The sequence below is a fragment of the Oreochromis niloticus genome, linkage group LG23 (assembly GCF_001858045.2).
Source record: "Oreochromis niloticus isolate F11D_XX linkage group LG23, O_niloticus_UMD_NMBU, whole genome shotgun sequence".
Taxonomy (NCBI): domain Eukaryota; kingdom Metazoa; phylum Chordata; class Actinopteri; order Cichliformes; family Cichlidae; genus Oreochromis; species Oreochromis niloticus.
The window spans coordinates 37,273,694-37,286,055 of NC_031986.2; the positions used below are offsets into that span (position 1 = coordinate 37,273,694).

Genomic DNA, 12,362 nt, shown 5'->3' on the forward strand with positions numbered 1-12,362 from the left:
AACCCCATATAGGGTTTTTATATTATTAATACTGGACGGCAAGCCAAAAAAATAAATATTGTATCTGCTCATTACTACTAAGGGGGAGTGTAAACGATAATAATACCAATAAAGCATACATGAAACACTACATGTATAAAGGCTAATTTACCCTATCTCAAAAACTGACATAGATTTAACTCTGTCTTTGCAGGTGGATTTAAGGAAGAACATTTTTTGATCTTGTTTAGTGCCATCTTGTGCCAGTACACAACACGACATCACCGGGTTGGTTTGCAGCTAATAGACTTACATTAGCTTATGTTAGCTAACTAGTAACCAATAACTTAGGTGAGAATAAGGACACTAAAACTAAAAAGCAGTCTAAGGGGATCACTTTTATGCTGTCCCTGGCTGCAACAATAAATTTTATCTTAAAAAACCAAGGCTATATTCAGTTTCGCTTTCTGTCTCTTAAGCAGTAAGTGGTTCCCTTGTTGTTTGGCTAGCTGCACTGAAACAGTAAAATCCTCCTGTTAGCCACAGTAGGTGACCAACATTCATTTACAAAGGTTTATAAAGCACTTTATAAATGAGGACCGTGTGGAGGAGACCCTGTTTGAGTCAGGTGACAGGTGGTTCACAGACCGACATGCTGCTGTCTGATACCGCACCTTTTCCTCAGTAGGCCGGGTGTACCCAGAAGCACAATCAGCTGGCAAAACAGATGTTTGCAAGATGCAAACATCTGGGACTCTCGGCCATTTGACCTTAGAACTGAAGAAGCTTCTCGGATGAGAGGTGAAACGTCTTCAAGCAACTTAAAGAAGTCCAGACGCTTTTCTTTGCAAACTCCTTTGACTACGATGACCTGGATGACTGAGAACCTTCACAGACACAAGATGCAATCAGCACTATTTTATGCAATAAAATAGTCTCTTTTCCTACGCACATCCAAACAGTTTACAACACAACAGATTACATAAATTTTATTGCAAGAATTTGATCGCATGTTGTGGCCTGCTAGGTACAACTGGCCAGACGAGGAAAAAATGTGAGTTTCTAACACCAGCTTGTTGGTCTGGTAAAACAACCTGTCACTTGACTCAAACAAGCTCTCCTCCACACAGTGCTCATTTACGAACCCAAACATTACAGCTAACAGGTGGATTTTCCTGTTTCAATGCAGCTAGCCAGTTAACGAAGAACCAGTTACTGCTTTAGAGACAAAAAGTGAAATTGAACAGTATTTCCTTGGTTTTTTAACATAAAATTCATCATTGCAGCCAGGGGCAATGAAAAAGTGATCCCCTTTGATCCCTGCTTTTTTTAGTTTTAGTGTCCTTATTATCACCTGAGTTACTGGTTCTATGATTAGTTGGCTAACATAAACTAATGAAATGCCATGTCATGTTCTGTACTGGCACCAGATGGCGCTAAACATTTTCAAAAAATGTAATCTTGAAACATTTATTTCTTGAATCCAGCTTCCCAGAGAGAGTTAAATCTAGTTTTTGAGAGTAGGGCTCCATAGCGTACATTAGCCTTTGTACATGTAGTGTTTCATGTCCTACTATATAGAAGTAACATAGACTGATATCATCTCAAGTTGGCAAATCTGCAGAAAAATAAAATACTACAGTTTTTATCTTTGGCCAAGTGGCAAACATAATATTAAAAAACACAGAATTTGACACATGACCCACAGAGATATTATGCCCAAGCCATTATGAATGTCCTGTATACTAGAGCTCTACACTATCAAAAATAAATTTGAAAGTGGTTTATCTGAATTCAGTGTGGACTGATTGTAGTGAGATGCAATAGCAGATTCCAGTCCTAGTGAGCCTTCTTACATGGGTTATCTAAAGTCTGGCAGCCCATGTTGGTAAACTTCACCCGCACACGGAACAGAGTTCCATCTTCACACATGCAGAGCTTGTACCTCTCCTGACCTTCATTGAAATACAGATCTCCCGCAGAGTTAGGAAAACGCGTGGCATTGAACATGACCGATCCATTGAGCACGATGCTGTTCTCCTGCGAAGACAAATCATCATTACTCATCGATCTTCCGGCCCTTTACTCGATCGGTTTTATTGTAGGAAAAATTCCATACTCACAGCCCTGAGCTCAATGTTTCCACCCATTTTGAACTCGATTGTCCGACCCATGATGTTGACCCCTTCGTTACCGCGAATGATGGCAGAGTCTCCTTTAATGTTCAGGTCAGATGCTGCATTACTGGTGATCTAAAAATCACAGAGAGAATATGAAGTTTAGAATATAATGTTATGAGCAGCAACACAAGACTGTTAACAAAAAAGTTAAAAAATAAAATAAAAATGATACTGTGAAAGACATTTTTAATGAATATTTTTTCCTCCACTTATTAAATGTGATGCAGCATGTCTGCAAATATCTCTTAAGGCTACTGTATGGCCAATAAGCAGTTTATTAGACAGTATAATCTGAAAATAAATAGCACACTATATGCACACTATGTGCTGGTTAGTTGGGGCTTTTCCAGCTAGCCTGGATGAGGAGGGAACCCCCCGCTCAGCGCAGCCACACGTGCCTGAGGTGTGACCTGGGCAGTTAGCCAGTGAAATGTGCTTCCTCTGTGATGCTGGCAACTTTTCCATTTTTGGCTTTTGGCAATACAATTGTGTTCATTGTGGTCAACTGACAGTTTCTTGTAGATCTAGTGGCATTTTTATCAGAAGTTTAATCATTTACAAACGTGTACACAAAAGTGTATTGTTACTAAATTTAACAAATATGCATCTTTTGACATCTTTAAGTTAAAAATTCATAGAAAATAAAGAGATATAAATTAAATCTTTTTTCGCATGCTATTTTAGAAGTTTGGAAAGTTTAGGAAAAAAGTAAAAAATACATTTTTCTAACTTTAGCTGTGTTTTTGGAACCTGCGTCTCAAATATGTAACAAACATATTTGTTGTGGTCATTTATTCTGAATCTTTTGGAAGGCACCACTGCCTGGAATTCAGCTCTGCTACGAATTGTCTTTAAACTTTGTTTAGCAGCTTTGCACACCTGTTTTTTTCTGCCAGGTCCTCTCAGCCTCTGATAGACTGGAGTCATGGTGAACGGTAAACTTTATATCCCTCCATAGAATTTCTAGATTTTCAGATTTAAATATATTTCTTTAGAATAGTCCAGTTTTGTTTAAACATTCACACGATGTGGCGTCTATGAATGTTTAGATCTGAAGCAGATTTGTGAAAACAACTTTCACAGGGTTAAAAGATGAATTCATAACTGAGCTTTTCTTCTGTTTACACTGATGAAGTTCAGCGTCTTCATGGGGACTTTTCCATGTTCTGTAAATATGCTGTTTCGCTTTACCTTTATGGATTATTAGCTAATGTTTTGCACAGGTTATAAAACACTGACAGGACTAATGAACCACTTTGTTATTGCACCCATCAGTGAGTTACTGGAAACTGTACACACCCTTTCTGTGGAAGCTTTTTTAACGCTGAGGACTTTGACTCCTTTGGGCAAATGAAACTCGTGGTTTTCAAAGTCAGTGCTGAAGAACGTGGTTTGGGTCCGAGGGTCTGTGAAGGATATGCCGACATCACTGACGATTGAGGTCTTGTCCTTTTCTACGCTCAGCTTTGTAGTGCCTTGCTGGAAGACTACCTGTAGCAACACATGTGAAATAAAAGAGGACAGTTTTTAATGTGTGCACATTATGGGCTTTTCTTTTCTTTTTCTTCTCAGCTTTTACTAAACTCTGTAACACACTCTGTATTGCTCACCGGGTTGTTGTTACCAACAATGACCAGATCCTGGTCTTTACGGCCTCCTACTGTGCTCTTGTGCAGCGGGTGGACGATACCCATGTCTGCTTTCTGTTTGAAACGCAGCAGGCCACTCTCATGGAACTCCATACTGTCGCAGCCATTCGGACCGATGCGGATCACTGTCCATATAACCAATGTGATCTGTGAGGCGACAGCATGCACAAAATATACAGATCACACACTAAAAAAGCAACACACAGACAAATACATGGATGTTTTAGGTACTCACAATTAAATTAATTAAGGCGAGGAGGAAGAGGAGGATGATGATGCACACAGCCATGTTTCCTTTGCGTCCTCTTAGCCCTGTCTTATGCAGACGCTCTTCCTCTATGGGTACATAGCCTGCTTTGAAATTACTGTTGTGCTCCTTGTTGATGGTGCGGCGCTCTATGGCTTTTTCTCGCATGGACTTCTTCACTGGCCCATTGGAGCTCTCCTAGAAGCCAGAAAACAAACACTGAGTCCTAATGCCTATAGTCTTAATAACACTTAATAACAGATAATACAACCTGTAATCTATGGTGTACCTGTCCCACATTTACCAGGTAATTCTTCTGAATTACCTGAAGTACCTACTGTTTCTAAAGGTAGCCACTTAAAATGTAGTTATAGCAAGAAATGGTTGTAACAATTAGAGAAACTAATTATACTGTAAGAACGTATAAATATGAATACTGTCATGGTCCTGAGTCTGACGACTCAGTGTTTTGTGTTTCCTTATGTTATTCTATGTTCTTGTTTATTCTGGTTATGTCTTTTGTTAAGGTTTGCCATTTGTTAGGTTTCTGCTATGTGCCTGCCTGCTCCCACTTCTCTGTGTTCCCTCTGTCTGTCCATGGTGTCACAGTGTCTGCTCATGAATCTGTCTGTTAAGTTCAGTGTCTTGTCTGGTTCTCTGTGTCTGTGAGTTTCTTGTTTTATTCTGAAGGTCTCTGTCTCATGTGAGTGTTCTCAGCCTTACGTCTGTGTCTCGTCAGCCCTGATTTCTCCCAGGTGTGTTCCCCTCCTGTGTCCCATCCCATGATTACTCCTGTGAGTATTTAAGCCCTCTGTGTTCTCCTGCCGGTTACTAGTTTGTCTGTGTGGTTCCCCTGCCTCTCTCTACGTCTCCCTTCATCTCTATTTGTGTCTCTAGGTTTCAGGTTTGTTTTATTCTTAGTTTTCCCAGTTTAGGTTTTCATAGTAGGTTTCAAGGTTTCATGTTCTTTGTTTAGTTTTCCCAGTTTAGGTTTTGTCAGTTCTGTTCTCGCCACCCTCGCCTTTTGGTGTATGTCATCCTCCTCAATAAAAGCCCACTCACATCAGTAGTGCCTGCATCTTGGGTCCTTTAATAATTCCCACACGGTTTGCCCTGCTAACTGTGACAAATACATATGAGTACTAGTTTTTAAATTCTTACTGTTTTTAACTTGTATTGTGTTTTTTACTTGTATTGCTACGTATCGCTTTTATTTATTTATCTTTTTAGTTTCAAATAGCTTTACAGCACTTTGTTTGAAAGCACTTTATAAATAAAGCTATTATTATTATTATATTTTTATTTTAACAAAGGGGAGATACTAATTATACTGCAAGTGGTAATTAATCGGGAATTTTGGGGGTGTTTTCAAAGAAATGAGACGCTACATGCATGCATTTTTAAATTAATTAACACCTTCATGGTGTTTTAATGGAAAGTAAAGACAACATTTCCTTTTTTTACAATGTAATTACACCGTATTGTTAGGCAAGTACTTGAGAGTATCCACTCATACCCTAATTTTATAGCTTTATAGCACATATTGACTTACTATTGAGAATGGTTTACCCAGAATCTCACGTTTATGCACCAGCTGTTGTGTTTTCTCTACTTTCTCGCCTTTTGGATCGCCTCTACTTTCTTTTTAGGTTAAAACTAAAGTTTTTAGTTCCTCCCTGTTTTCAATGTGCTCTGTGCATCTGTTAAATACCCGCGACAGCCTGTCTCTGGCCATAACTAAAAATAAACTGCACTCACTTTGGCAGCAAAATGGAAATAACCTCCTCTCCGCTGTATCAATATTACACAGCTACAGTTTTATTCTCTTCATAGTGTTGTAATAAATTCGTTGTCAAACAGCAGGTCTAGTAAAAGAATGCAATTTTTATTTATTTCCATATGACGCTTTTGCTACCCATAGCAGAGGCCACTAATGTTTTCTGTTACACTGATAGTCCCATAGAGCCAAGACTAAAGCCCAGTACGCTTTTTAAAAAAAATAATCCAGTTTATATTGTGCATTATTTAGAAACATACATAAGTGTTCCGTTAACTAAATGCAAAAAAGGCGTAGAAAAACGCAAGAATAACAATAAATACAGAACATAACGGACCTGTTCAGACGCCATGTTGACCCTCCCTCTTCTGCTTGCGGAGCGTTCGGAGCAAACCACTTTTCACAGATAAAGGGGATGAAAATACTCCATAATGATCATGTTTTGAGTTGTTGACTAAATGGTAATTGAATATGACTTGACTATGGAAAACAAATACATATACAACAATTACAAAAAACTACAAAATAAACGAATCAAATAAAAAAATTGATGACTTTGAAAAATGGCATATTCCAAACTCAGCCAGCCAATGATGCCCGAAAGATCCTAAAATAGAAGAAACGGTCCATTCATATTTTCCATAGGTGAACTGCCAACAGCGGCCACGAGATTCCACTTCTTAAAATAATAATAATAATAACAATAATAATAATAATAATAATAATAATAATAATAATAAACACATAATAATGATATTACTATTAATTATATATATTTCATAGCTGTACATAGCATAGTGATTTTTTTTCTTATCACAAAAATTGTGATACAATTGTGATCATATACTCAAAAAAGTCATATTTAGTATAACGTATTTAAAGGCATTCATTGAAATGATTGCTAAATTTAATATGGATTACAATACATGAGTACAACACACATAAGTATTCCAGTTATTATTTTAGATACTACAATGAACTGCACATTTAATTTAGTTTGTCATATTATCGTATAATCGGATTTGACCCAACACAGTCACTCAAGCAGCACCTGACCCCAAGGGGGGGGGGGGGGGGGGGGGGTTAGTTAACTCCCTCGGCATTGGTTTCGTTTAACAGGATGACATTACAATCGTATTTACATCTGGGGGGAGACCACAGTCTGCAGAGTCCTGGCTGAGACAGGAGTCATTTATTTAAAACCCTGCGTTGATTCGTTGCTCCCTTCGTCTCCTCACTCGGTTGCCACAACTGAAGGCGGCGCTTGGCATTCGTGTCGCAGGTGCAGAAAGCTGCCGGTCCAGGAATTTTTACTACACTCCTCGTTAAGACGGACCCCCTTCCGCCTGCTGCTGCTGCTGCAGGCCTCCTCCTGGGGCATTTTTAAAACCTCCCGAGGATTGTGGATCGACATGGCTGATACTTTAAGGAGATTGACCAACACATCTTCATTCAGCGTCTTACAGGACAAGCTCGAGAGTTGGCACAAAGACTACCATGTAAGTTCATCAATAAGTCATGATTGACCTAAATCTGACCACACTACTTCATCCGTGTTCTTAGCCAGTCCTATTTCCACGATCACTATCCACTGAATTGGTATATTTGCATACAGTTGAACCTTTTAGCCAAAGGATTTCAGATATAATTTCAGCATCCTCGTCTTCAGGACATGACAAATAGGTTTGTTTGCTCTCGTCCATTACTGATTTTTATTCTTTAAACCTGTGATTTTCATTTGATTTGTTCCCATTTATTATTATAATCATGAATGAAACTGTTATAGGCAGGTTTGGAAACGCTTTAAATCATTTTTAAAAAATACAGCAAAGGAATGCATTTGTTTAGATTTGATTTCCCAGTGGAGTTTGGTTGGTATGGACGCCGGTTGCCATGGGTACTTTTAGACCGCTCCAAAGATATTTGCCTCAGGTTGAGATGGTTCACGTCCTCTTTCTTCCTGTAGAGGCAATAACTTCAAATGCAGGAATCAAATGCCTTCGAGTGTTTACAGCTAATACGAAATACAGCTAATAAGAAAGTAATAAGTAAAAATGAGTAATAAGTAAGTAATAAAGAAATAACCATCATAATATATATATAATATAGCAATACAGTACTATATCGATTAATTGATTATATATATTTAATTTTTTTTTAAAGAAAATCTAGGAGAAGTACCCTAACAGACCCAACAAACTAAACTAAACTAAACTAAACTAAATATTGCTTAAATAAATTTAATATAATAAAAAGGTACACAGCATAAAACAATGGAGTTTTTTTGCTGAGCTACTTATCGCTTGGCTAAATTGTGAAAAAATCTTTCCTGTAACCTTCTGTCAGGAAAAGTGAAGCTAAAGAAATGAAATTATGGGAGAATAGGGCAATACCTTTGACTATATATATGGGCCATAACATTCACAGGAAAATGCTATTTTTCAATTGTCCTAAAACCCTAGTTTTGTGGCAGAGTCTGCAAACTTTTTAAGCAGTTTTTATCAAATGCAATTTTCCCACCTACAGTTCTAAAACATATATGTTAGTTTAATCTGTGATAGGCATTAAGTGAATCGTTGTCTGTTTCTTTGTACTAGACAGCGTGTACTCTACCTCTGGCACTGTGACAGCTGGGGAAGGCTCCATGTGACCATGATGGATAAGTGGTTAAGATAATGGAAAAATAAATTTGTTTCCTTTTTTTGAAACCCTCCAAGGTGATTTCTTGTGACCAGAATCTGAACAGATGTTGTGAACTGATTGAAATCACTGCCAAAATCCAGGGCCAACTGTTTGCCATCCTCAACCTTACAGCTGCAGAAGGTACAAGCTTCATCAGTTTATTTATGTTTATTTGATTGACCACAGGTTCTAACATTTTGTCACTAATCAGGTGGACACTATGCCGGAGTGGACACTCTGAAAACACGACTACTACCATGGCTCGGATCCTGTTTCTCAATGGCGAGGCCCTCAGTCAGTGATGACACCAGTCTACAGCTCATCCAGGTGACTCCATCCATCAGTAAACCAGAAAATATATCAGAGTGTTCAACCATTCGGCTCTTGTACTGTATCACCATCATTTGTTAATGTTAGGATTCAGCAGAGAAGGACAGAAAGATCAGGGAGCTCTCTGCCTCCCATGAGAATGATTTGCAGAAGCTGGAGACTCAGCTGTGCTCCGCTCAGCTACAGCTGGAGTCGGTCAGAGCAGAGTGAGTCTAAGTTATAGTTAAAAAACAGTCAGACCTTCTTACCTCTGCTTCAATGGCTCATATTTAACTACACTTTGGACAGTAAACACAGGTACTGATCTGTTTAAACAGGCTGCTTGATGCTCAGAAGGAACTGGATGAGACAAAGAGCAAGTCTACAACCACCTTTCTGGCCACTGAAGATGAAATATTACAACTGAAAGCTGAGTAGGTGATGTAGATGATTTACTTGTTTTAATATGCACGTATGTGTTTTTCTGTTAACGTGAAGTGTGTCTGCTTCAGTTTGAGATCCGCTCATGAGCAGGTGGACATTTATAAGCGAAAGCTGGAAGCTCTCGATGACTATGAGCGGCAGATTCGCCTGTTGAGAGATGAAGTGTCTTACCTGAGCACAGAGAAAGCCATGCTGCAAGAGAGGTACACACACAAACATTACACGCTCACACACTGACACCGTATAGCGTCTTAAATAATTAATATGACTGTTTTTTTCTGTCTCTCAGGTTGGTGAGGAGTCGTTCTCCGAGCCCTTTGTCCCGGCACAGCCGCTCTTCCAGCCCCGGAAGGAGTGAGTCACCCACCCGAGCCCAGCTCACAAACTCCTCCCGCCACGCCCGCCTTGTGTCGCGCTTCAATGACCTGTATGCTGTGGAGCGTCTGGACGCCCAGGCCCTGCTTCGCCGCTACATTTCTGACTTGGAGATGGTCCAGAGAATAATCTTTATTGCAGTTGTGGTATGGCTGCAGCTATTTTAGAGCTGTGTGTACACAGAGCTGATAATTTGATCTGCTGTCTGCTGTGATTTATGGAAATGTATGTATTTCCTGCCTTCCTGTTATAGGAATCCTTCAAGACAGCAAAACTGGCTTACCGTCAGTTCAAGCTACGAGTCAGAAAGACACTGTCCACATCTCACTTTGGGCCGGAAAGTCTAGAAGATGCAGCTGTGGACTACATCGTCAGAAACCTGGACCTTTATGATGTTCAGACCAGCGTCAATGTAGGATGATGCGTCCCATGTGTGCTGTGCAACACTCATGAACAAAATGCTGTAGTTCTGAGGGAAACCATGACTGTCTTTCATCTCTGCAGGATGTCATCAATGCTATGAATGTGAACCCTCGGATCTCCTTCCCGCCAGAGGTGGACTTTGTCCTCATTAGTTCGTTGATCAGAGAGGCATGCAGAGTGGCCTTCGCCATGCAGACACTGGACCCTCCACTGGACTTGGGCTTTGCCACTGATGGAGAACTATACAATGACATCAAGTCAGTCCTGTTTTTGTACATTCAGCAGTCATTTGTTCATTTTTTAAAGGGAAAGTTTTAAGTAACATGTTTTCCACGCTGCAAACAGTCACTACAGAATATCACTCCTTGAACTTCAGCCTGTCACTGAAAGCCTCTACCAGTAGATGTCACTCACAACACTTAGATGCACACTTCCAACTCTCCCCTGTCTCTTTCTCTTAAGGTATCGGCGCAGCTACGACTCTGAGTTCACTGCTCCTCTGGTGATGTACCATGTGTGGCCAGCCTTAATGGAAGGAAACACTGTAATAGTGAAGGGCGAGGCTGTGACTAGAAGTGGTGCTCTGGTATTGGTTTTTTAATGTTTAAATATATCACAATTACTGGATGTTGTTTTACAGGCTATGTGAGGACACGAAGATGCATACAAAGCTCATGTGCATACTGGTGGTTTTTCTGTTTTTGCAGTGGAGCCGAAGCCGCAGCAGAAGCAGTAGTACCAGCCCTGTGCGCTCTCGCTCTCTCAGCCCAACTCGCAGCCTTGTAAGTCACTATAATATTAAATAGTCCAACCACACAGAAAGAAAAGCACAACTTGGGGGTTTTGGTCACACAGGGGATAATTTTCTTTTCCTGGGTATAACATCGCTCAGCTACTCATGAAATTCTGATTCCTTTAACTTTTTGTACCTAACAACATGCATGCATACCCATGGCTCTAAGGGTATGTATTTCAGAATCACTTTTTAAAATTTAATTTGATTTGTTTAAGCTTTAACTTACTCATAAACTGTAAGTATAATCATCATCATTGTCTTTTTTAGGCATTTAACAGCAGAAGAAGCCTGTCTCCTGGACGTCTCAGAGCTAGCCACCTGTGACATTTGGCCACATGTGCTGAAAGTCAAATGCATGGTCACACTTGTGCTTCTACCAAATAAACGGTGAACTGTTCATTACCTTACCAACCAAAGGCTGTGTGCATTGTTGGAAGGAAGCTTTACAGGACATAAGATGATATAGATTAAGCAAAATTAGCCCAGTAGATAACTGAATAGTTTTTCTACTATACTATTTACTCTATTAATTTTTGACTAACAGTATTTTAGTGATGTTCGGGAACTTGAAGGAAACGCATATTTCAGGAACAAAGAAGACCTGCACACTAGCACTTTATTAGTGCTAAAATTAGGAACCACACTCAACACTATCAGTCAACATTTCAGTGGAAAACTGTATTACTGTGCTAGTGATTGGTGCTAATTTAACATCCTCCAGTACTTGAGTTACAGATTTTTGGTCAGTGTTTTTAGTGTTTGCTGCTTGCTGTGTTGTTATTATTATGTTTTTGTTATTTTTGGTGCTGTTGTTCTATGTAGATATGTAATACCAGACCAGACTTTCAGATAAGATGGTGATGAGATTTTTCCAGTAAAAACGTAAAGAGTTGTTCACGTCGTCATTGTAAAAAACAGAAGGGTCAGTGGCAGTTTTGGGGGGGGGGGGGGGGGGGGAATATCCGGGTGCATTCAGTGTGACAGTGCGTGTCTTCTTATTTAAAATGGATTAAGGAAGAATTAAAACATACTGATTTTACAATGATTTGGTTTGCAATGTGAGTATCCTTTAATGGTGCCTTAAATGATTCCTCCAAACTATTTTCTATTTTGTAATGTATCATTTTATATTGATTAAAGACTTTTTTGTGTAGCCTTAGCTTCAGTGTAGCAATTCATTTCCTCCAGACATATAAAAAAAACCATTTATCAATTTCATCAATATAGCATCAGAATCAGGATCAGTGTACTTTATTAATCCCTAAAGAGATTAATTGGGTTACATTTGCTCCAGTACAGTAACAGAAACAGACTAGACTATTTAACAATACAATATGTTACAGATTTAAGAAATAGCACAATATATACAAATCACTCAATAATAAATATCAAGGATTGACAGAGGTGATTGTAAATAAATATCAAGAATATTGACAGCAACATTACTGATTAGAAATGAGCGTGTGTAAAAAGGATGTAACTATTGCAGTGTTTACAGTGT

General features: G+C 39.2%; 2 protein-coding genes across 2 annotated transcripts; one reads left to right on the plus strand and one right to left on the minus strand.

The window, feature by feature from the left end:
* Positions 1–664: 664 nt before the first annotated feature.
* Positions 665–6,257, minus strand: sgcb (sarcoglycan, beta (dystrophin-associated glycoprotein)). Its single transcript, XM_005478869.4, has 6 exons — positions 6,170–6,257; positions 4,044–4,253; positions 3,770–3,955; positions 3,459–3,650; positions 2,103–2,231; positions 665–2,019 (listed from the first exon to the last, which is right to left on the minus strand). Exons 1-6 carry the CDS (start codon positions 6,182–6,184, stop codon positions 1,819–1,821), a joined length of 933 nt encoding a protein of 310 aa, XP_005478926.1. The 5' UTR covers positions 6,185–6,257; the 3' UTR covers positions 665–1,818.
* Positions 6,258–6,918: 661 nt separating this feature from the next.
* Positions 6,919–11,812, plus strand: spata18 (spermatogenesis associated 18). The gene is made up of 12 exons (XM_003439766.5): positions 6,919–7,331; positions 8,550–8,655; positions 8,726–8,841; positions 8,932–9,050; positions 9,162–9,257; positions 9,336–9,470; positions 9,557–9,788; positions 9,896–10,054; positions 10,147–10,322; positions 10,528–10,651; positions 10,773–10,847; positions 11,129–11,812. The coding sequence occupies exons 1-12, from the start codon at positions 7,245–7,247 to the stop codon at positions 11,183–11,185; spliced, it is 1,482 nt and encodes a 493-aa protein (XP_003439814.1). The 5' UTR covers positions 6,919–7,244; the 3' UTR covers positions 11,186–11,812.
* The last annotated feature ends 550 nt before the right edge of the window (positions 11,813–12,362 follow it).

Excerpts from the sequence above, each read along its gene's own strand:
- sgcb (XM_005478869.4), bottom strand. Across the intron at positions 2,232-3,458 it reads AAAAAGCTTCCACAGAAAGG|ATCACCAGTAATGCAGCATC; the intron begins GTGTGTACAGTT and ends TGTGATTTTTAG. Across the intron at positions 2,020-2,102 it reads GAAACATTGAGCTCAGGGCT|GAGAACAGCATCGTGCTCAA; the intron begins GTGAGTATGGAA and ends TTGTCTTCGCAG.
- spata18 (XM_003439766.5), top strand. The coding sequence starts at position 7,245 with ATGGCTGATACTTTAAGGAGATTGACCAACACATCTTCATTCAGCGTC. Across the intron at positions 9,258-9,335 it reads ATATTACAACTGAAAGCTGA|TTTGAGATCCGCTCATGAGC; the intron begins GTAGGTGATGTA and ends TGTCTGCTTCAG. Across the intron at positions 9,789-9,895 it reads TAATCTTTATTGCAGTTGTG|GAATCCTTCAAGACAGCAAA; the intron begins GTATGGCTGCAG and ends TTCCTGTTATAG.